At 46.3% G+C, this 24,224-nt stretch overlaps 1 protein-coding gene across 9 annotated transcripts in view; it reads left to right on the top strand.

Moving 5' to 3' along the window:
- Nucleotides 1-23,822, top strand: part of TLN2 (talin 2) — a 474,792-nt gene extending 450,970 nt beyond the window's left edge. For 8 of the 9 annotated variants that reach the window (XM_074393531.1, XM_074393528.1, XM_074393524.1 and 5 more), the window contains 5 exons: nucleotides 13,018-13,143; nucleotides 15,097-15,159; nucleotides 15,247-15,474; nucleotides 18,203-18,328; nucleotides 19,697-23,822. In XM_074393531.1, the coding sequence (XP_074249632.1) occupies nucleotides 13,018-13,143; nucleotides 15,097-15,159; nucleotides 15,247-15,474; nucleotides 18,203-18,328; nucleotides 19,697-19,825 (672 nt within the window). In that variant the 3' untranslated portion in view covers nucleotides 19,826-23,822. The remainder of the gene's footprint in view (nucleotides 1-13,017; nucleotides 13,144-15,096; nucleotides 15,160-15,246; nucleotides 15,475-18,202; nucleotides 18,329-19,696) is intronic. The other variant, XM_039468905.2, reaches the window with a different exon arrangement.
- The last annotated feature ends 402 nt before the right edge of the window (nucleotides 23,823-24,224 follow it).

The raw sequence follows: 24,224 nt of genomic DNA, 5'->3' as shown, positions 1-24,224 counted from the left end.
GGGCAAAGCCCCCAACGCTGTTAAGCTAATACCTCCTTCCCCACCTTCCATGACCATCTTCAGTAGGAAGGTGGCAGAACCAGAGGCATCCTCTTTTTCTTCCTATTCAAGTAAGCCCTGGTGGTACATGTAACTCACCAATTTCTAAGGACCCAGATATGTTTGGAAATAAAATCTGGCTTTTCCCCTCAAAAAAGGGTTGGATTCCACCAATTTAGGTATGCCTAAAAATGTATCTAATTTTGTAAGACCAAGGTATGGAATCTGGGCCCTGAAATAGAGGAGACCAGTCAAAAACAGTGCCTGGGCCAATGCAGTGTATGAAATAAACCCAGACTGGTCTGTTAAGCTTGGGAACACTCTTAAAACCTTCGAATTCTTAGAACCAACGTCCTAATAGTCGCTCTGGAGTTGGGAAAGGCACTTAAACATTTTCTCACCAAGATGTAACTTAAGGATTTTAGCCTCTGCTATTGCGGCCTCCACCTGCTGGCCTCCACCTGCGAGTCGTGGGTTGCCTGGTATCATCAGAGTTTTTCCTACAAACTTAAGAGCCAAGTGTGGATGTTGGGACAACTCCATTTTCTGGTTACGCCTTTGTTTCTGCTTTGTCAGTGAAGTTAATCTTGAATGTTAAGTATACTTAAGAATCAACCATTAACTAAGATTTAGAGGTTTGGTGAATAATGCCTTCCATTTCCTCATCCGATTTGTCATGAGTGGCCTCTCTTGGGGAGGGTCCTATCTGCTAATGCCGAAGCCATGTCAGTTGACACATTGGTTCTCCTGGAGAAATGAGCTGGGTGCTAAGTTAACATTAACACTCGCCGTATTCTAAGAGCTCCCGTTTCAGTGTCTTTCCCTTTGTCCTTCTTCAGGGTCCTTCTGAGCTCTTGTCTGTCTCTGTATCCTGGTTTCCCCCTGTCTGGTCATTCACTTCTTGATTCCAGATGGGAAAACAAGATTATTAAAGTTCTTACCCCATAGGATTATTATTATTATAACAATTAAATAAGATGGTATAAGAACACTGCCTGACATACAGGGAGACTCGATAGATAGTAACTGTATCACCATTGCTATCATCATCAGCACTGAAAATATGTGTCTGGGACTTTTTCCCTAGGAAATGCCTGAAATAAAAATTATTCCACAGGCCCCCGAGAAAAGAAAAATAGCTTACATTGTTCGAGGGCCAGGCACCTGCCAGGCAGTCTTTTCTAGGTAGTTGACATGGGCTCACTCGTCTGATCCTTTCAAAAAGTCCATTAGAGTCAGAAGCACCAAGAAGCAAATTACCTTGCCAGGGTCAGACCACCGTCCCTCAGCTGGGAGGCCTGTGTACGGCTCTGGGTGACAGTTTGAGTCCATATCAGTCCCTGTTTCCACGTGCCCACTCCCCATTGTTAGAGAAGGCTGGTCTAGTCCCATGAGGGCCGTTTGTGGTTTATGTGTGCCCTTTGAGCTACTAATCCCACCTCTGGGAATCTGTCCTGAGGAGGAAATCCAAGAGGCGAAGAAAGTTGTATCCTGTGAGAGAGTTGTCCCTTGCAGCGTTGTTCATAGTAATGAGCAGTTGGATGTGACCAAGTGTCCCCTCAAAGGAATATTATTCAGCTATGAAAAATAATGGTTGCCAGGACTGTGTAACATGAAGAAAATGCTGATGGTATGACAGAAAGGATGCAGAATTATGTACTCACGATTACAACTGTAAAAAAAAAAAAATACCTGCAGATGGAGAAAATAAGGAGGGAATGTAGAAGAGTGATAATGGAATTGGATGACGGAACGGTCTGTCTTTTAACCTTTTATGAAACAATGGTTTAAAAATAACTGCACCTTAAAAATTAATGGTGACTGCTGAAGTGGACCAGTAAGGACTCCCTACAGTGCTCTAGGATCATATAGCCTTTGTGTTTACGTTGAGGGTTTTTACAGGAAAGCCAAGGAATCCTTTGGCCAAGTCAAGGTTAACATAACTGATGATGTGAATCCGTTGTTTGAGGGTTCCTACCTTAGGTCACTCCGATCATATTAGGAAGGGTGCTTGGTACTTCTAGAATGCTTTACAATGGTCTGAAGTCTTTCTCTGCCTGATGACCAGAAGCTCCTGCCACATGGATATTATTTTTGAAAAACCTTCAACCCAAAACATAAGTTTTGCGCCTGCCTAATAGGGCAGTACTTTGCAATAACTTTTGCATGAAATAAAACATCCTGTTTGCCTTGATAAAGGAATTTATTTCCCCAATTAAAAAACAACAACAATCTGACACGAAAATCAGCCAGTCTTTAGAGGTTAATCCCTTCTCTCCATTTTCTCCCAAAACCTTAAAAAAAAAATCCTCAGGATACTATAAGTAAACAATTGCTATTACATCCCTATAACCCTACCCTTGTACGCACAAGCCATCAGTATAAAATGAATATGTCTCCCTTCTGGGGAGTATTCCTACTGCTTTCACAAAGAGTTTGGGGAGGGACAGTCATTTTGTTTAAAATGCTCTGCTCACCACATTCTCATGTTGCCTGTTTTTTAAAGGAGAATGGCTCATGGTTTATCATGATGATTCTGGTATATTTCCACCTCAGGCTCCTAAAACTTAAGCATCACTTTGTGCCCGGAATCTCCCAGACATGCACGGTTGAATCCGCCGCTCACCTGGGGAAATGAGAATGTCAGTGAGCTCCGGTGCATGTGCTGACAGTATTGTGAATGGCGCCGTTTCCACACCTGCAGGCAGTCCTGTGCTCCAAAGACAGGTATCGGAGTTGCTGCAAAAGTGACCACCCCCTGCAGCCGTAACCTTCAATACTGTGCCTAGTCTCGAGCTCAGTCAAACCTGGATGCCTTTGCTGCAGGCCTCTGTGTGATATGTTTGATATATTAGGTTGTTATTTAATCCAACTATATATCAAACATATTCCTACAGTGTCTTGCCCTGTCTCCGGGGGTTCCTAATAAAGTTTATAAGGCAACAGGAAAGAACACGTTAAAATCACAAATAGATTTAGAAGACGGAGCACTCATTACAATTCACGTTATATTCCATTTCTTCTTGTAGCGTTTCAGACCTGTACCAGTATTACTAGATTATTTGCTTATTACAGAAACAAATAATAATGATTGATATTTCATAGGAGCCTGGGATATTTTATGCGGCGTAGTTTTGTGCAGTGATGAATCCTTAAGGCATTCAATATGCTTGGTGGAAAAAACGGTTCCAACCCATGTCTGTGACATAGAATAAAGGTCAGGATCGTAGCCTCAAACACATCTAGATTTATATTTCATTTTGGTTCATTTTTATCCTGATCTTCAATTCATCTTCAATGGATAAGTTCATGTCAGGGTTTCAGCAAAAATTCAAGGAGCACGAATCAATTTTCTGTAACTTTCCTTTCTACTCACAGTAACAGAATGTATAAACCAAACCCGCCATATCAACTGCATGGATACTGAGTCAGTGGGCTTTATACAAACCTTGGCTAGGACTAAATATATCTCATGAAGATAATACAATGTTGACCGAACTCTTGAAATTTCCTGTTTAGGTTAACTTGTCAGTGGAGGTTGGTAATATTTAGAATAAGCCAACAATCAGAAAACAACTATATAGTCTAATTGACTGTGGCAGGAAGTTTGGGCTTATGATATAGAAAACATTTTTTTCTGGTACATAACAGCCTTTGGTTGGTTTTGACCTCTTCATTATAGAAGAGCCTGTGAAGTATGTGTGAGTTCATTCTGAGTTCTCTCAACAAATGACTGTGAGCACGGCTTTCTGGAAAGAGAACTACTGTGCTCATAGCTCAGTGTTTTAGAGGAGAAAAGGTGTGAGCGAATGGTTTCCAGGCATCCCCAAACTTTTTACACAGGAGGCCAGTTCACTGTCCCTCAGACCGTTGCAGGGCCGCCACATACTGTGCTCCTCTCACTGACCACCAATGAAAGAGGTGCCCCTTCCTGAAGTGCGGCGGGGGGCTGGATAAATGGCCTCAGGGGGCCATAGTTTGGGGACGCCTGGTTTAAACAGTCAGTCATGAAAGCTTCCCCTGACTATCTAGAAGTCATTGCCACATTGCTTACAGGTGAATCCATAGTGACGGGGTTGCCAACAGCAACAGCTGAGAGAGGGGATGACATAGGAGAGGGTCCTGCGATGTTGGAGTCCCAGAGTTACACGATGGAACCTGTGTCTGGAATCCTTCTCCATTGAGAAGCGATCTGTGTATGCCGGCAGGTGTTCTGTCAGGCGGGTTTCAAGATGCTGCCCCGACTGGTCCCTCCTTCACACAGCTCGAGAACACCGCTTTTGGTTTTGAGTTCACGATAACTTGCTGTCTCTTTTCCGTGGCCATCTGCCATTTCAGTCAAACAGTTGACATTGTTTGACTGAAATGGCAGATGGCCGTAGAAAAGAGACAGCAAGTTATCGTGAACAAAGAAAAACGTGGTTCCAGAAGGACCTGCGGACGAAGCCCATTGGTTTGAATTGTGATTTTTTTTTTTTGTTTCTTTGGGTGACTTTGTCACTGACCGGCATGTCCTCTGTGTTGATTAATATGGTGAAGGGAAAAGGAACCAGTTGTTCAGGGGAGGAGGACAAATACAGCATCTTTTATATGACTGCACGTGGGCTTTGAGTGACACTTGTTGGTTCCAGACCAGGAGCATACAGAGTGTGAAAAGCAAGTTTGGGGCTGGGTGTGGTGGCTCACGCCTGTAATCCCAGCACTTTGGGAGGCTGAGGCGGGCGGATCATTTGAAGCCAAGAGTTCGAGACTAGCCTGACCAACCTGGTGAAACCCCATCTCTACTAAAAAATTTTTAAAAACCCCAAATATCCGGGCGTTGTGGCACGTATCTGTAGCCCCAGGTACTTGGGAGGCTGAGGCAGGAGAATCGCTTGAACCTGGGAGGCAGAGGTTGCTGTAAGCCAAGTTCGCACCGCTCCACTCCAGCCTGGGTGACAGAGCAAGACTCCATCTTAAAAACATAAATAAATAAGAAAAGCAAGTATGAGAGAACTCACCAGTACATATCCCCAAGAGACGCCCCTCCAGGATAGACCAGTAGGCCCTTGTCAGACCGTTCACAGACATATAAAGGGAACTTAAGATGTAGGGAGTGTACCTGATAAATCTTGGGAAGAACTCTGTTATCTTTTGCCTGTGCTTTCTATATAGACATTCAAGGGCCCCTTTTCCTTTTTTACGGAGAGCATGACAAAATCTTCAATTTTTTTTTAATCAAACAGAACTAGTAATTAAAAGATTATTTCAGTGGCCTTGCTTTTCATTTTGAAAACAAAAATACAGCAATGGATACTAGGCGAAAACTACTCCCAAGATACTAATCATGCAAGTGTGGACCTTTTCCAATGAACGATGCATGAACTGGCATTTATTCCGCGAATGCAGAGGGTGTGGTCCCTCCCCAGTCACAGGCACAGCCATTTGGCAGTTTCTTTCTCGGTCAGTCACGTTGCCTGTTTAAGGTGTCTCCAGAACTTTCCCTGAGACAACGCCAGCTGTCTGTGTGTGGCTCTTGGCAGTTCCAGTTGTTCTGAGAGGTTTACCTTTAGTTAGAATTAGTAAAGGGGGCAGTCTCAAAGCCACCCCATCCTTGGGTCCTCCCAAAGAGAAATTGATCTAACCCTTGTAGAGTTTGGGTCTTTGGATACAGGCTAAGGCCTCCCTCAAGGCACCTCTCTGTTCAATACCAGAAGCAAACTAATGGCAGCCAAATTTGCAACAACAAAAAAGAGAAATGTGGCTGCCTGCTCCACTCCAACTTCCAACTGGCAGGAACACGCCTCACTCCTGTTGCGGGAGTTCTAGGCACTGGCCTCCTCCTTTCCCTCAGGGACATTTAAATTAAAGGCAGAATGTTCACACTTTAAAAAATATATATCCAAGAGGATTTTCTAAAAAGTTTTTGATGCACTATGACCTGATTTTTAGCAGCAAGCATTCTGCAAGACTCTGAGTAACACCGAGCCAAGCATGAGCCCCCACTGGAGAGAAAGTAGCAGGAGTGGTTCTTGACTTTGCGGAGCCAGCTGTGAGAAGGGTGGCCATTGTGTTTCGTTTTTAGCTTTCAACAAGCCATTCCCTCAAAGGAAGTTTTCAGGGAGGGAGGCAAGCCCTTTAGCCATTTCTGTGGGTGCCTTATGCTCCTTCACCTTCAAGTTCATTGGGGGGAGGAGCTGGGGAATCGCAGGGTGTAAAGAAAAGGCCAAGAAAGAGACAATGAGAGGACATTCTCTCCCCTGCCCAACACTTGCCCAGGACCCAACAGGGACAGTGGGCAGGGGAAGCGGGCAAGGATGTCGGGTGGGGGTGTTGGTAAGGATATTGAGGAGGCCAAGAGAGGTCAGAAGAGAAAAAGTAGTTCCTGCTTATTGTAGTCACCGCCTTCTAAGGGAAGTTTAATTTGGAACTGTCCATGTCTAGGCTAACGGACCAGGAGGGTTGAGTTGCTCCTCAAGTGACAAACAGAAAACTGAGTAACTGATACCTGGGGAAGGGCAGTGAAGACCCCACAGTCACATGGTCAAAGTACAGAGCAGTGGCTGCCATCCAGATGGTCCCACTCACTCCTGGTTTGGTGCTGAAAGAGAAGCTGGTACCCATCTGTGCTCATAGTTTTTAATTGCTTATAGTTTTTAATTAATTGTTCATAGTTCTTGAGTATCTCCTAGGAGTCAGCCATACTTTACCTATACTGATCATGTACTTGTAAAGACCCCATCAGACAGGTTAGGAGGGGAAATAGGCTTAGAAGGTGAATGAAATGGTGTGAAGACCGTGTTCTCAGAACCCGTGAAAGGCCAAATGCCAAAATGAAAATAAGGAAAGGTCGCCCCTTTTCCTTCTCCCCTTTCCACACCACTTTCTCCACCCCCACCATTTCCTCTTCCAGGGGACATAGAGCTCCTGAAACTTTAAACCCATCAGAGCATACATATAGGGGTCTCAAATACTCTCCCAAGTGAGAAACAGGGGAAGGGAGCCAACCCAGTATGAAACCTTTACCAAGAGGGATCTCACTAGGCCACTGACTTTTTAAAGGGTGAGCAGGAAGGTCAGCATGCAGGGCAGAGGTCAACTACAGAGTGCTCAGATCTTTCTAGAAGCTACCAAAAAGCCCAGGTGAAGAGAAATCCATCATCAAAGTGAGTCAGCTAGACAGCCCAAGAAAGACGATTGCTAAAAGCTGGTGAGCACCTGGCCAATAGCCTTTTCAAGTGGAGGGAAAGGGGGAAAAGAACATTGTATCAAAGAAGAAGTTAGATTCAGCAGGCAAAGGTAGCAGCAAACACCTTCACTCGGCAGAGTAGATGGTTAGTTTGTACATCTGTTCACTCTTTCTTCCACTGCTGTCTTGTTAAAAGCGCCTCTTGGTAAAAATGCCACTGTGTTTACATTTGTATGTCCATGCATGACTAAATGTCACAAACTGTGAATGCTAGATGAAGGATGTAAATAGAGTGTACAATTAACAACCCACGGCCTTAAACGGAGCAGGAACCTGCTGATAGCTGTGTGTGCACCTGTCCACCGTGGCTCAGGAGTGGATATTGATGATATGGATGCTTACTCTGCATTTCTCTTTCTCCCACTTTGTGCGGTGTGCTCTGGCTAAACTTGGGAAACTCATTTTAAATGGATATATTCATTCAGCAAATGTTGGTCGTCATATGGGCTCCTCTGCCCGATTTTGTGCTACAGAGACACAGTCTTGCCTCGGAGGGGCTCACAGGCTGGTAGGATTAAGTTAACTGGTATGTGTTTGTTTTCCCGAGTCCAGGCTACCATTTCCTGCAGAGTAGCGTGTAACCACGTCTGTAAGAAATACAGATTTCTGGCTCCAACCCCAGACCTGCCAAAGCAGCATCTGCATCTTTAACCAGATCCTCAGGTGATTCTGCAGCAAGGGCTATCCATTTATTTTTCTTTTACAATTTTTTTATGTTTAGTTTTTTTTTTTTTTTTTTTTTTTTGAGACGGAGTTTCGCTCTTGTTACCCAGGCTGGAGTGCAATGGCGTGATCTCGGCTCACCGCAACCTCCGCCTCCTGGGTTCAGGCAATTCTCCTGCCTCAGCCTCCTGAGTAGCTGGGATTATAGGCACGTGCCACCATGCCCAGCTAATTTTTTGTATTTTTAGTAGAGACGGGGGTTTCACCATGTTGACCAGGATGGTCTCGATCTCTTGACCTCGTGATCCACCCGCCTCGGCCTCCCAAAGTGCTGGGATTACAGGCTTGAGCCACCGCGCCCGGCCTATGTTTAGTTTTTGAAGTTACGAAGCAGGTATATATATTTATGGGACACATGAGATATTTCGATACAGGCATTGTATTAGCCTGTTCTCACACTGCCTGTATAGACATACCCAGGACGGGGAGATACATAAAGGAAAGGTTTAATTGGCTCACAGTTCCACATGGCAGGGAGGCCTCACAGTCATGGCGCAGAGTGAAGGGGAAGCAAGACATGTCTTCCATGGCAGCAGGCAAAAGGGCTTGTGTAGGGGAACTCCCAACAGATGTCATGAGATTTAGTCACTATCACGAGAACAGCACAGGGAAGATCTGCCCCCATGATTCAGTTACTTCCCACCAGGTCCCTCCCATGACTGGTGGGGATTGTGGGAGCTACAATTCAAGATACGATTTATGTGGGGACAGAGCCAAACTATATCAGGCATGCAATGTGAAGTAACCACATCATGGAGACTGGGGTATCCATCCCCTCAAGCATTTACCCTTTGTGTTACAAATAATCCTATTACAGTATTCTAGTTATTTTTAAATGTGCAATTAAGTTTTTGACCATAGTCACCCTGTTGTGCTGTCAAATAATACGTCTTATTCATTCTATTTTTTTTGTACCCATGAACCATCCCCACCTCCCCTTCCCCCACAACCCCTCACTGCCCTCCCCAGCCTCTGGGAACCATCCTTCTACTCTCTCTGTCCAAGAGTTCAATTGTTTTGATTTTTAGATCCCACAAATAAGTGGGAATACGCGATATTTGTCTTTCTTTGCCTGGCTTATTTCACTCAACATAATGATCTTCAGTTCTGTCTATGTGGTTACAAATGGCAGGATCTCATTCTTTTTACGGCTAAAGACTCTCAGTTTATCCTGTTTAATTAAAGTATTAAGTTCCTTGCTTTAGCTTGAGGCCAGTAATTACAAAGAAATATAAATAGCCACATGCACAGGATTAGTCATAATCTTAAAAGATTATTTTAGCGGGTCTTTACAGGATTCGATTGTTGAAAGAATGAAAAACCCAGCAGTGAGGATTCCATTATACCCCCTGTAAACCTCAGGGACAGATCTGACTCACCCTGGTCAGGTCAGTAACATCTCAGCTAAAGAGGATCTTAAGACACCAACCAGCTGAGCCTCTCTGGTGAAGAGGTGGGAACGAGAGCTCCCTGTGAGGGCCCACCCTCCAGATCCTTCCCTGGAGTCACTGCGTGCCCTGTTGCTCTTCTTAGTCTCCCTAGTGTCTCAGCTGCCGTGGGGACTATTCCATTCACAAATTGTGCATTTTAATTGTGATTCTTTTATTTAGGAAATTCCTTCGAAGACCAAGCCAATTCTGTTTCCCTCCTCATTGTGATGTGGTTAAGTGTGTGTCCCTCCTACCTTCTCCCCTGTTCTATTCTGCATGCTGGTGGGAGCTGGAACTGAGGGGGCATCTGGGTTTTTCACCAAGTCTCCTTGGCTTGGGGAGATCCCGTTTTCTCTAAGGCTAGAAGTTGTATGGTATGAGGAAACATTAAGCGTTGGTGTCTGATTTCAGCAGTAAAGATAGGGTGTACAGTCTGTCTTAAGTCATAAACCTGGTATACAGGAAAATAGGGACCGAGGAGTCAGAAGGCAGGTCTCATCAGGGTACTCCGCCCAAACTGTAGCATCTAACATTAGCCCCCCCATCCCTGTTCCCATCCCAGTCAGCCTTTCTCAGGAGAATCTCAAATACTCTCTAATCAGAGCAAATGTCTCCCAGAGACAAGGCCTTCTGCCATGTCTGTTTTAAAGCATAGACATGTTGTGGAAAGAAAAATAAAAATTCATCAAAGTGCATTATAACAGTTGCCATTACCAGAAAAATCTGTGGGTGTCAAAAATATTTCCCAGTTGAATATCTATTTCAAGCATGTGTTAAAAAAAAAAAAAAATTCCCAGGCAGCGGAAGATGTGGAAGAGGCTCTTAAAATCAGTTGTGATGAGATGATCCTATCAGATCTACCCTTGCTAAAGACTTAGCATTTAATTTTAAGGAAATTTCATTTTTGAAAATCTTAAAATTTGGGAAATCAGAAATCTAACAGAGTATTTCACTCTGTGGGCTCGGGCGTGGAACCCATAGTGTAGCTGCGGCCACATGAGGCAAGAGCATGGGAGAGTTCAGGAACCGCCACGAAGAGCTCCCACGAGCCTCCGTTTCCTCATCTGCAAAGTGAGATGAGTTTGGAGTCAAAAATCCTGTGATTTCCCTAGTGCTTTAATCTGTTATGTGCCTGACATTCTTTGGCAGAATGAATTTCCAGAGAAGCGCTTCATCTCAAGGTTATTAAAATACATATTTTAAGATGTATATCATTTTTATATATTTAAATTAGAGCCTACTGTAATTTTCTTTGGACCTCATACAAGAGTTCCTTTCATGTCAGTGTCTTAAAATGGATCATTTCTGTATTTCAGTCACCGAATTCTGTACTCCACTAATCAAAAATGAGCCCAGTAGCATTGCATTCATTTCTGTCTGAATACTCTTAGAGCAAGACTTGGTCAGAAATAAGAAAGAAACACAAAGGTTGTCTCAGAACTTCTGAAATGCTCCCTGCATTCAGAGCCACTAGAAGTGCGTTGAAATTTTATTTTGATAATGCGGGTTGTAAAGAAAAAAAGATGAGCACCTTCCGTGGGTTGAGATGTGGCCATGAAGAATGGAGAGCTGGAGAGGAATTGTATCCCTCCTGTTGGATGTCTTACATGGGAGCATTAGCAGCTGACTTTGAACCCCTGGCACAAATCATGCCCCACTGATGCCTTAAGGGGTGGCTTTGGCTAAAGTGCCTCATTTTGGAGTCAGATTTAGGTTTAGATTCTGATTGAGAGTCTTCATACTGCCACATGACCTTGGCCCAATAATCTACCTTCCTGAGCTGGGGATTTCTCACTGTAAAAATAAGGATAAAGATAGGCCAGATGCGGTGGCTCACACCTGAAATCCCAGCACCTTGGGAGGCTGAGGCGGGTGGATCACCTGAGGTCAGGAGTTCAAGACCAGCCTAACCAACAGGGACAAACCCCATCTCTGCTAAAAATACAATTAGCTGGGTATGGTGGTGCATGCCTGTAATCCCAGCTACAGGGGAGGCTGAGGCAAGAGAATCGCTTGAACCCGGGAGGTGGAGGTTGTGGCGAGCCGAGATCGCACCATTGCACTGTAAGCCTGGGCAACAAGAGTGAAACTCCATCTAAAAAAATAATAATAAGGATAAAGATAATTCTAATATAGGATCATTTTTCTCTTTTGATGAGAATTAAGGCAGTGTATGTAGAAGTATCATGTACAAGATACTTGGTACATGACAGGCACTGTTAAAAATGTACTGCTGTTGCACAAAGTGTGAATATCTGTAATGCCACTGAGTTGTACACTTGAAATTGAATAAAAGGGTAAGTTTTGTGTTACATATATTTTACCAAACAGACCAAAGTATTGCTGGGCCTGGCCATCATCTCTCAGTGCCTGAAAGGTACCAGCCACATCGTCAACAGTGTGTGACCTGAGGTCAGCTTAACTAGATTGACTTAGTCAGAGAATGTTATCGTGCAGGGGATCTTGGAGGTCTAATCTGACCACCTCCCACAAAACTGTGATGCTGCAACCCGTACAGCCTGGGCCCACAGTCTTTAAACTTGTCCCACTTCCCCAAAGCTTCTCTTCAACTTCCTGAGTTGTTTTAGCAGCAAAGGAGATGGTGGTGAATTTAGACCAGCGCTTCATGGTCTGATAACACCTACGCAATGGTGCCCAGCATTCTTCCCAAGGTGGAGCTGTGCCTCGGGTGTCCAGGGGGCAGAACAAGCTCCGCCTTGATGTTGTGTTGCCCTGGTTTCCTTTTCACCACTGGGCAATCTGTGCTTGGTCTCTAACTAACTCTCTTGTTGCTCAGCCAGTTGCTCAGGAAATGCCAGTGCTGTTTTGGTTTGTTTTTTTTTTTCACCCAGGAAAAAGATGACTTTGGCAGAACTGATAGCCATCTTTCTTTCTTTCTTTTTTTTTTTTTTTGGTTCATTTTTGAGGCTTAGGCTCTCGAAGAGAGTGAGTGCCATGATCTACTTTTTTTTATTTTGATGTATTTCAGTTTTGGTTATTGATGTTGCTAAAACCATTTGAGTATACTTTATTCACACTGAATGCATATCTTTAAAGATTCTGTTGCAGAAAATGAGTCTGTCTTTGAATTTGCTGATTTCATAATTGCTGTGGGATGTCAAGCTAACGGCTTTTTCCTTCTGGTGTGCGGGGGAGGGGCTGCAGGTGGAGCGGCATCTTGACCTTTCTGTCCTCCTGTTGCTGTTCCACAGCAGGGTCGATGTATTAGTACTAATGCTACCAAACAGTACACTTAAAATTAGGTCAAAGGATAAAATTTGTGTGATATGCATTGTGTCACACAAATGGATTGCTGTGCCTGGCCATTAACTCTTAATGCCTGAAAGGTACCAGCCACATCTTCAACACTGTGACCTGAGGGTGGCGCAACCAAATTTACTTAGAGTCCTGGAAGCTGGCACAGGGGACCTCGTGTCTGCTGCTTGTTAAGGAACTGTCCCATTTCAGGTGTGGTTTGTCAGCAAAAAACGATAGGCAGGCAGGTGAAAAGCCAGGTGACCCGGCAGTAAGTGGTTTAGAAGAAAGAGCCATTTGTTGACATGAATTGCATTTGATGCTGTTTTCTTTTGGTTATAGCAAGCGGATGAGACCCTGGACTTTGAGGAACAGATCTTGGAAGCTGCTAAATCCATTGCTGCTGCCACAAGCGCCCTGGTCAAATCGGCCTCAGCGGCCCAGAGGGAGCTGGTGGCCCAAGGAAAGGTGGGTAAAGCCGCTGACCACGTGTGGGACACTCAGGTAAGAAGAGCCTCTGCGGGCCCAGGAAAAGAGCTGCAAGCCTGTGTCCTGACCGAGGAAACACAGGGGATACCTTCCCTCCTCCGATTGCCCTTCTCTGTGCTCAGCAACTGAAAACTGTAGAATTCAGACCAACAGAGAAAGAGGTTTGGCTTCTGGGCCTCTCATCTGCTTCTTGTTAAGGAAAGCTTCCCATTCCAGGCAGTGATTGGGGCCTGAATGAGACATTTATATTCCCACTGTACATGAGGCGGTGTAAAGATGTAAACTGTCCTATTTTCCTGGTGGGCAGCTTTATGATACCACTTGCCAGCTCCAAAGGGCGCCGATGGGACTGTCGAGCCGAATGCTGTCCAGCTTTGCAGTTAGCACTTTGCTCAGTCTGCTGGTGAAAGGGCCAGGCAGATTTTAAATCTGAAACTTCATCTCTAGTCACCCGTTCTGTCTACTTCAGCATAAAAAAGTATAATTGTTTTTCAAGGATTCAGAGAATTTTTAGTACATTAGTAACGCTGGCTATGGAGCAGTCTTCTGATTTAAAATGTTCCGTGTGTCTTGTTAATGTCCATACACATGGAACCTTCCTATCCACATTGGCTTTCAGAGAGCCTCTCGAATGGAGAGACCCTACGGAAACCTGACAGGTTGTGGGTTCGCCATCGCTATCATGCACTTCTGTCCGACATTAAAAGGTCTTCGCTGTCAGCCTGCAGATAGGTGGACGTGAGCTGTGTTTTGGCCCAAGAACGCGCAGTGTAGACAGGAAGGTTGTGCCTGATTATTGTAGGTTCCAGGAAGTCTCCTGTGAGCTTAGCAACGTCTTAGTCTAGTCCACACACCTTGACTGCTCCTTCTAAACCATTGTGTTATATGTTACTCAGCCCTGGCCCATGTCCATCTCCCCACCTGCCACACAAGCTGGTCTCCCCGTTCTGCCCGTCAAGCCCCTGTCGAGCCAACGGAATGCGGACCTTGCCCATCTCGTCCGTACTCAGCAAGTTCTTGCTGGCTGGTCAACATGTAAAGACCACAAATATATGTCATTGAACAGAACATCCTATCTTTAAAAAAAAGTCCTGGTTATTTCAACATTGATAAAGGGCTATGTGTCCGACATGTTGCTTAGATACTAAAGAATCTAACTTGGATATGGCAGAGTCCCTATCTGTCCTCCAAGGAACTTAGGTGTTCAAGCATTTAAAAAGTTGGTGAAGGAGGCTCATCCGGACTTGGGTGAACTGTGGGATTATAGACAGGACCTTGGAGTTTTACCTGACATTCATCAAGCCCTGATATTGTGCCTGTCATTGCTGACACATCCCCAATTTCATATTCAAATTGAGATATTCTCTCTTACCTCACCAAGGGCGTCCCACAAGCATAAAGGTAATTTCCTCCTGTCGTTTCTCCCTCTAGATCTGGACAGAAAATGTCCTACTTGTTGCCATGATTTCTAAATAGAAACAGAGATATATCCATGTTTCTTCCAGCCTTTTATTTCTCTTCCACCCCTGACAAAATGGTCTGTATTTCCTTAAGACAAGGGTCTGCTCTCCATTGAACCAGAGGGAGGTGCATGTAATGGCTCCCACATTTAAAATGGAGAAAGCTCAGCAGAGGAGTAAGTGTAGAAAGACAGCCCCAGGCCATCATTTCTGAGCAGTTTCCTAGAAACGCAGTACCCCGCAGCTAAATGGAGTCATTCTTAGCATTTCCCGTTGCCTCTTGGTGGTGAATCCTGCCAGGATGTTCTGGGCAGTCTTGGCATGGCCTGAGTCCCACGTGAGAAAGGGTGCTCCATTCTCAGGCCTGTGCTGGTGTCGGGAGGCACCAAGCGAGGTACCAGGTGTGGGAGGAAGGGCTGCAGGCCACGGGGGCTGCCTGCACTCATGGATGATTTCTCCATCCGCTCTCCAGGTGGGCTCCATCCCTGCCAACGCTGCAGACGACGGACAGTGGTCACAGGGGCTGATTTCTGCTGTGAGTTGCCCTCTCCTTCCAGTTTGCCTTTTGTGTCCCCTGAGGGAGGTTTGGGCCTTGGGTCACTTCTCTATTGACTGTCCCCAGGCCCGGATGGTGGCGGCTGCGACCAGCAGTCTCTGTGAGGCGGCCAATGCCTCCGTTCAGGGACACGCCAGCGAGGAGAAGCTCATCTCATCTGCCAAGCAGGTCGCCGCTTCCACGGCTCAGCTGCTGGTGGCCTGCAAGGTGAAGGCCGACCAGGACTCAGAGGCCATGAGGCGGCTACAGGTAATGGTCACTGATGCTGGTGGGAAAATACTCCTGTTGGAGCGGGTAAGTATCACCAAAGGGGACAAGCCTCACTTCCTTGGCATGACCCACCAGGCCTTTCATCAGCCAGTTCTATCCACGTTCCAGCCTCATCCTCTACTGCGTGCGTCCATGCATCTGCCACTGCCGCCCCACCGAGCTGCCATCCTCTTCGTGTGCCTTCCGGTCTCATGCCCTGGGGCCCTGCTCCCTACCAGCCCAACCCAGCAAACCCCCCTACTTATCCTTTGTGACTCAAGTTGAAAGTCCCTTGTTCTGGGGAAGCCCTCCTTGACTCCCAGGGTTTGGGCAGTTTACCCCCCACTCTGTCCTTTGAGAGCCCCTCACCACACCACTCGGGTTCACATCAGGTCGGTCTCTGAGCAAGCTGTGAGCCTCCGAGATGCAGATCCCACACCTGTGTCTGTGCCTGCTTCGGAGGAGGCCCTTCAGTCAGTGTCTGCTACAGAAGGGAGCAGGACTGCGATTATATGAGACTGTTGCTGAGGTTGCCCAGAGCCCAGAGAACATGTTACGAAGGTGACAGTCAAGTCCGTCCCAGAGCTGACACATTTTCCTGATTGTTTTAATTATAAAAACATCTGAAACACAGTGAAAGAAATGCTTAAATGAGAAAAATCGCATGGCCCCAACATTTTCATCTGTCAAATGTTAATCATTGTTTCTATTCGTTTTTATCTACATACAAAATAATTTTGTCCAGTTGTAATCATGGCAAGATATATTCTGCTTTCTTTCACATAACATTTTATCATATGTAGTTTTTACCTGAAGATAAGGCTTCATTAACTTCTCTATGCAAAGCTAGCTGGCTCATTCTTCATGAGTCTCATTTTTAATGATTGCATGATATTACATGAACCGATTATGCTAGAATTTTCCTATACTTTGGACATGTTGTTTCCGATTTTTGAAATTTTTTATCATAAGTGTTAAAATGCAGATTGTCTGTCTGTATTGCTCAAAGTACATTCACATCGGTCATGAAGCAAATCATAAATGGCAGAAATGTTGGAACGATTCTAGAAATGTTGGAACGATTCTACCAAAGCTCAGAACTCTTGTACTGTGAAAGGCCTAAAGGCGATCCTGGTGTTTGGCCCTCACGAGTCCCCGTCTGACCCACCACCCTCATCTTTATGATGCCTGGGATAAACCCAGAGAAAAACTGAAGAGCTGTGTGTTTGTGAATATGTGATTTCTGGGTCTGGGGGACACGAGTTAAGAGACACCTGGTTTCAAGTTCTGCTTCTGCCATTTATTAGGTGCACCATCTTCTGTAAATCACTCAAAACTTTTCAGGTCTTAGTGGCTGTATCTGTAAAATGGGGATAGAGATATCCATGCTGACTCTTAAAGGGCTGAATAGGAGAATGGATATATAAGTGCTTTGTTGACGTCCTAAGGATTTACGCAGATGGAATGCAGCGTCACTTATTCCCATCTTTACCGATTTAACTGGATGCTGCAGTGTCGTATTTGAGCCCCTTATAAATGTCTCAGGAGTTCGCTGGGGCTGGATGGACCTATGTGCAGATCCCAGCTGTAAAACTTGCTAGTGGCAAAATCTTGGACAGGTTTCTTGGTTTCACATCAGAAAAGTGGGCTAAAGATTTCTGACCTCATAAACCCTTTAGCGACTAAGCACACTGCCATTACTTGTCAAGTGTTGGTTCCCTTCCCGTCCCGTGCGAGCCTTCATAGTTTGCATTGGTCACTTCAGCTTACAGACCAGATGAGGCAGTAAAAGAACTCCCAACTTTCTGTTGGCAAACCCTCAAGCACAAGCCTTCGACTCTGAGTCGGAACTGGACAAGCATACAAGAGGTTTAATAAAGCCTTAACCACCTTGAGAAGAAAATTCCAAACCTAAGCTGGGGGAGAACACATCCCTGGGGACATACTTCCTGAGCATTAAGAATAAGCCAATACAGGCAGCAGCCCTTAAGGAAGATCAAAGGAAGACAGAAAGGCTCTTCCGTACCTGTCTCTAGCGGTTGATTGCTCCATTTTAGAGTTGGTGGTGGAAAGCCCAGCTGAGACCCTAAAAGTAAATGCAAAAAGCCCTAGTTACTGTGAAGCCCCCAACCCTTCCACACGGTTAGCCCTTCATTCCTTCAAAAAACCTCCGTGAGCACCAACAGTGGACAGCCACAGTGCCACTCCTATGGATGCAGGGACTCCAGTCACTGCCTCTGCTCTCAACTTGCTGACTGTCCAGGAGGGGACAGCCAGCCTCAAGTGTGCAAAGAGGCTGGTACAGCACAGTCCAGGCACCCAGAGGGGTAGGGTGTGGTAGAGCTAAGGCAGGCAGGCGGAAGTGATGTCTGAGCCAAGTCCTCAAGTATGTGCTTAATGAGATGGAGGCTGGGGAGGGGGTTTTCAGACCCAGTAGGCAGAACTCAGGCAGGCTCCTGTTAAAACATATATCACATTGCTGGGATCATTTATAAAATATTTACATAATTGTAATTCTTCTCAAAAATGCATGTTCCCTGGGGGCCAGGCACTTTGTCTCATTCATCTGTGAGTGATTAGGTAGGTGCCAGTGTTGGCAGAATCCATGGATGGATGGACAGACAGATGGGTACTTGCTGGCTAGAGAAGTTGGTGTTATAATTGGGTAATAGATTGACTTGTGGTCTCACAAACTGTACCTTCACGTCTGTCCTGGCCAGGCCCAAATGGCTGTTGCTAATGAGATAATGTGTGTTTTTTGTTCACTCTCCAGGCGGCAGGAAATGCTGTGAAAAGAGCCTCAGACAATCTTGTCCGTGCAGCCCAGAAGGCAGCCTTTGGCAAAGCTGATGATGACGACGTTGTAGTGAAAACCAAGTTTGTGGGGGGCATTGCTCAGGTTTGTGATTAAATCATGAACAATGTTTACTTCCCGAGACAGCTGTTGGGTCCTAACAGCGAGGCAAAAGAACGGTGACTTCACAGTGAAAGTTTATTCCTTCCTCGTGTAGCAGAGACGGTGTGGTGTTTCCTTCCTCTCTGAGGACCAGATCCATCTGCCTTGCTCTTTGACCACCCCAGAGATGTGACCAAGTGGCCCACATGGGCTCAGTAGCCCCCTCAGCTTTCTGTCCGGCAGGAAGAGGGAAAGGAGGGAGGACGTGACCCTAAGCTGCAGGCGTTCCTCCGTCTCACATACCATTGGTCCACACTTAGTCACATGGCCAACCCAGCTGCACGGGAGGCTGGGCAATGGAGTCTTTTCTTTTGAGTACTATTGGCCTAGAAAAAAAAACAAGGATTCTATCACAGAAAAGAGGAAGAACAAAAGTGGAGGACAGTAATAATATTCTACCAGAGCTTTCATACCAGCAGGTAGGAGTCAGACTTAGGCAGGATGGCATTCTCATGCATGGGAGTAAGGAGACAGCTCCAGGAAGTCAGGCTTGTACTTTCTGATGTGTCCATCTTGTAACTCCATTGTAGGGGACTGCTGTATTTATCCGTTCCAGGAGTGCTGAAGATTACTCCTTCCTCATACCTGCCTTAGCTCTTCCTGAACCACGCCCTGTGTTTGGCTGTGCACTGCATGTATTTTTACCGGAATGTGTTTCTCCATGCGCTAATGCCATGAGAAGTTTCACAGTGAAAGGTCTCTGAGCAAATAAGGCTGGAGAGGGCTGCACTCACTCAATAACCCCACCCTGATAAAGGCTCCAAAAAGCCAGAAAAGGAACTAACTTGGCTTTTTCGAACACAGCTTACCCTGTTCACACAATACCTATAAGCAAGTCTTCCTCAGATCACGCCTTCAAAGCATGAAATAAGCATGTGAGGGCCGTCTGGTGGGCCAGGGCTCGGCTTTAGCTTTCCCATACCTGGACCAGGTCCTCCTCCACTAGCTGGGTGATTCCAGAGAAGTCGACCTCCACCTCTCAGCTTCAGATTTCTTACTGGGCATGCTTCACAGGGCAGCCACGTCAGTGAAGGGACTGTCCATGTGGAGTGTTCACACCAGAGCCTGGGACATAGTAGGGCTGCAGCAGACGTTTGCTGTTAAATCACAGGCTTGTTTTCATGGCTCAGCTGGGTCATTAGTCTCAAAACCCAAACAGTGACAGAGGCTGGTCTCCAGAGCTAAGAATGCTGTGCCTGATGTCCTGCTGTGCCCCACGGTTGCAGGAGCCTTGGTAACCCCCGTGAGCAGTGGGGCGGGAGGGTTTTCTAGGAAGCGTTAGGTCCATCCAGCTTATTGTTTGCTTTCTAGATCATCGCCGCCCAGGAAGAAATGCTAAAGAAAGAGCGAGAACTGGAAGAAGCAAGGAAAAAACTCGCCCAGATCCGCCAGCAGCAGTATAAGTTTTTACCTACTGAGCTGAGGGAAGATGAGGGCTAGGGTGCAAGCCAAGATGGCGAGCCCCAGGGGATGGCCCTGCCTGAACTGGACACTCAGTGCTCTCGAGACGCTGGGCACTTACCTGGAAACCGCCCACCTTCCCCGGGGCGAACCTGGGGCCCTGCGTGCTTGTTCTCACATCTGTCCCATCGGCACCAGCTGCATGATCGTGATGTCACACGGTACAATGTCCTACCCACAGCTCCTCCGCCGCGTCCCCTCGTGCCTCACTGTGTCTCAGGAGAGAGGGGTGCACGTTTCGTGGACTGTTACCAATGAAGAAAAGTCAGTATTACGTCCTTCTCAGACACTTGGGCTTTTGTTGGTCCTTCTCTTAGGCCTGCTCCTGGACCTCTCTGTGATACCATAATAGGGAAAAAAATAATGGCTCCGAGGCAATCATTGATGTCATCGAATATTCTTCTTCCTCTCAGGAGGAGACGGAAGCTGGAGTTGGACATGGTTAATAAAAGCCAGAAACACAAACCCATGTGGACTCTGGGAGGGTGACTCAGGTCCTCCTTCCACGTCTTCGGCACTGGCTCACCCAGGGGGCAAAAAATTCCTGCTCCTGTTTGCACGCTTTCTTGCCTCCGTGTGTAAGCTCCTTGTACAGCCTAGACCCATCTTTCTCTTGTGGCCCAGAAAACTGAACGATGATTTTTTTTCCTCCATACTCCAAAGGGCAGAGTTGTGGGAGGCCGTCAGGGCATGGTGAGCAGGGGCTGTAATAAAATATGTGGGCTCTGTACTCTGCAGAGGCTGTTTCAGTTCGTACAGATTCATCCACACAAACCCACGTCTCCCAGTTGACAGTCAGTGCAACGCCCATCTCCTCCGTGTCCAGGGTGGAGACTCTGACAAATAAGAGCTTCCTCAGTGACTCATCATCTTTAGGTCCCACACAGGTTTTATGCCTTCAGAGTGGTCACAAGTCCAGATTGGAAGGCATCTGCTTACAAACCTGTCCCCTGTCCTCCAACCCAAGACGCCTTTTTTTTCCTCAGTCTTAATATCTATAAAATCTACATGCATCCTAAAATCAATGTGAACCTTTAACAAGGTAGTGTTACTTATTATCACATAACTGAAGATACCAGATTTTTTCAGAGTCCATCTTCTGGATGCCGCGCTCCCAGAATTTCCTATTTTGTCCCTCGTTTCTTCCCCCTTTTCAGAGTCCTCCCTGGGGAAGGGCACCTGCGGACCTTGAATTTACCCTTGATCTGAGCCGTTAGCCAAGGCAGTGCATCAAAGATGAATGGCTTGTGGGACAGAGTCTAATGCCAGGTAGCAAGAATGTCTGAAAAAATTCGTAGTGGGGGAGATGAAAGTGAACGGAAGTACATGATTTTCAAAACCGGTAACGTTAAAGGCACTCACCCTTCGTATGCCATCGTGTCTCGTACTCCATCCACGCTGTCGTTTCAGAGTGCCACCAAGGGAGGGAAATTGCTCCTTTGGTCCTCCAAAGATGTCATCCTTTGGCCTTGCTTGATGATCTTTCAACCCTAGCCCATGTCATGGTTTAAAAACATACCATTAAACTTTTGACAGCTTCCCATATTCCTAAGATAGTTTTAAGTGCTGCGCATACTGGAATTTATTTTGAAAAGGAAAAGCAAGTGAGTCTGTAGGGCACTGAGTGTGTGGACACCAGTTCTGGAGAGGAGGGGAGCTGCTGGAGCCCGAGCATCTTGGGGGAAAGCCAGCATGCCCTCAGCTCATCCTCTGAGGAGGGCTGATCAGCACCTCTCGGCTACCCTGGCTGGACACTGAGCGGAGGGGCACAGGAGCTTCCAGAGGTACTCAGGATTCAGACCCCAATGCTCAGGGTCACGATGTGTTAATGGCCTCCTGTAACAGGACTCTGGGAACCCCCTCTGTGGCCCAGCTCACCCCACCATCTGTTCCTCTGCTGTGTGCCGGACAGCTGCCCCTCTTCCACCTGTCCCCGTCACATCCTGGAATCCCAGGACTGAGGCAGGAGCAGGCAGTGAGTTCTTCCACCCTGCCTCAGAGTTGCTTAAAACCTTTACTGCATTTGATACTAGAAAAACCTCCGGAGACGAACCAAATGGAAAGGCCTGTCCTTTACAACTCTAAATGCAGCCACTGAAGAAAGTTTATTTTTGTAGCAGCTATATAAATACTCTCCTTTCTGGAGTTGTCCAGTGCTGGGAGCTCTGGGGAGTCTGGTTCTCAGTTATCACCTGGTGTGGTTCCAGTTTCTCATCTGTCCCTTCTTCACCCACCCTGTTTATGTGTATGTGAACGGCCTCGTGGCTGGCGTGGTGGCTTCTCATTTCGTAAGATGGTTGAAGGACAAAGCTTTGGACATTATGTAATAGGCACTACCGCAGGGTCCTTCTGGTTGTTCAAAGGAAAATAACACAGGCATGAGTTCAACTGGGAGTGTGAACTTTCAGAGCATCTAGGTAGAGGTGTTACTTATTATCACATAACTGAAGTTATGTGTCAGGGTAAAAACGCCAGGTTTGGAGCACAGAAGTGTATGTCTGTGTGAAGCGGGAGCAGGTGTGTTGATATGTCTCTCTTCACACTCCTCTACTCCTTGAGGGCAACGAACTAGGCTTTGAATCATTGGGCTAATCTTTTATCAGCCAGAAATTGCTGTTTCTGATAGCCAAGAGGGGAACCTGAACTTGATTTCAGAATGGCCTGGTGATTTGGAAGTTTGGATTTTACTTGGTTCTGCCTTTCAGAAGTCTTTAGATAGAGATGCTAAGGTCATGTTTGGTTAAATGAATAGCACTTGTTTAAACTTTGCCAGTATCCAGCCAGCTCTGGCCCCGGCCTCCTATGTAGGCAGATACCTTGATTCCTCATGGGCCCTACAGCGTCATTGCAGCCCCTCCAGCTCGGCTGCTGAGGCAGCTGCCCAGCCTGCAGTCTGTGCATGGGCCTTAAGAAATGAGCTGCCTGTAGCCTCGCCGGCACATACTTTTATCAGGGAAAACCTTTTCAGCTGCTCCTGAGTCTCACCTGCTTGCTTTCTGGCTTAATGCTTTTACAGGCAACTAAAGCCTGTTCCTAGTTTATCAAAAAATTGTAACCAAAATTCACCATAACCTAAGAGAGTAAACCCCACCTCCAAAGTGATCCCAAGGCCAAAACCTCATGAAGGAACCAGACACAGGGAAAAGTGGTGAGCACGCCATGGTCTCTGCTCCTGGGGAACTCACAGGTCTCTCCCTGAGGAGCCTTGGTTTCCTCCCTGGCAGGTAGTTCCCAGAATCTTCCCTCTCAGCTCTGAGGTTCGGGGCCCTGGAAAGGCCTCTGGGATTCTGGCCTTAAGACCCCAGCACAGACTATCAGCATGTTCCGTTCTCAGATTCCTGGAGGAAAGGTACCATCTGTTGAGCAAGGGGCTGGCTGCTAGAAATTTGGAGATGTTCGCCTCAGGCTAAAGGGCAGTGGTCCCCAGACAGAGTTCAGAAAGCCCAAGATCTTGACAGCTATGCGAGTAGTGGCTCCGGTCCCATCTCGCCACAGTGCTGACCTCCAGAGGTGACCTCTGCTGGGGAAGGTATCTCTCCCGAAGGCGTCCCCAAGTACCATGTTGAAAATGTCCTGAGTCTACTGCTCCATATTTCTGAGCCTGTGCTTGGTATGTTATGTTTATGGTCATTACAGATGAGTGTGTACAGAGCTTCGGCTGATTGATTTTTTTCAAATGCTACAGAGAAGAGTTATTTCTTTTCAATAAAAGCGGTTTGGATTCGGCCTTCCTCTGAGCCCACCTCCCAGCCCTCCAGGGAGCATCAATGTACCTGAGTCACTTTGTCAGCATCTCTTCATCCCACAAAACATGAGGCTCGGTCTCATTCAGTGGCCTCTCACCAGCCTGCAAGATCCAGAAGAAAACAGGAACACCCATCTCTGCCTTGTGTCATGTCTATTCACATACATTAATTTATCTAACCACATAAGTTATTTTTTTTTTTTATTCGCCAGAAATAAACCTTTAAAGAAACGAACCTGTGTGGAGGACTCATGGGAACGGGAGGAAGGTGGAAAAGAGGGAAAGAGAGCATCTTTATCACAAGAGTAACATTCCACCTTGAGGACTAGCTCCATAGTTACCACAGGTATGTAGGGAGAGAGAGCACATGCGTGTGAGCGAGTGAGATGCGAAGCCACAGGGTGCCAGTGAATTTCATGCAGTTTTGCTGACATAGAGTTAATTTGGAGAAATCGACCTTGAGTAGGAAGACAGTTATTTTCCTCTGAAAGGAGCAGGCGTCCTGGACAAGTAGCTCGGGCTCTTTGGCTTTGCATACTATCTCTGTCAAAACTGCACAGCTAAGCAGAGAAGTGTATATGGGGTCATCTCCATGCATGACCCAGGCTCTGACACAGGAAAGTCAGATTCACT

The sequence above is a fragment of the Saimiri boliviensis genome, chromosome 2 (genome assembly GCF_048565385.1).
Source record: "Saimiri boliviensis isolate mSaiBol1 chromosome 2, mSaiBol1.pri, whole genome shotgun sequence".
Classification (NCBI taxonomy): Eukaryota; Metazoa; Chordata; class Mammalia; order Primates; family Cebidae; genus Saimiri; species Saimiri boliviensis.
This window is presented reverse-complemented; position numbering and strand designations above follow the sequence as displayed.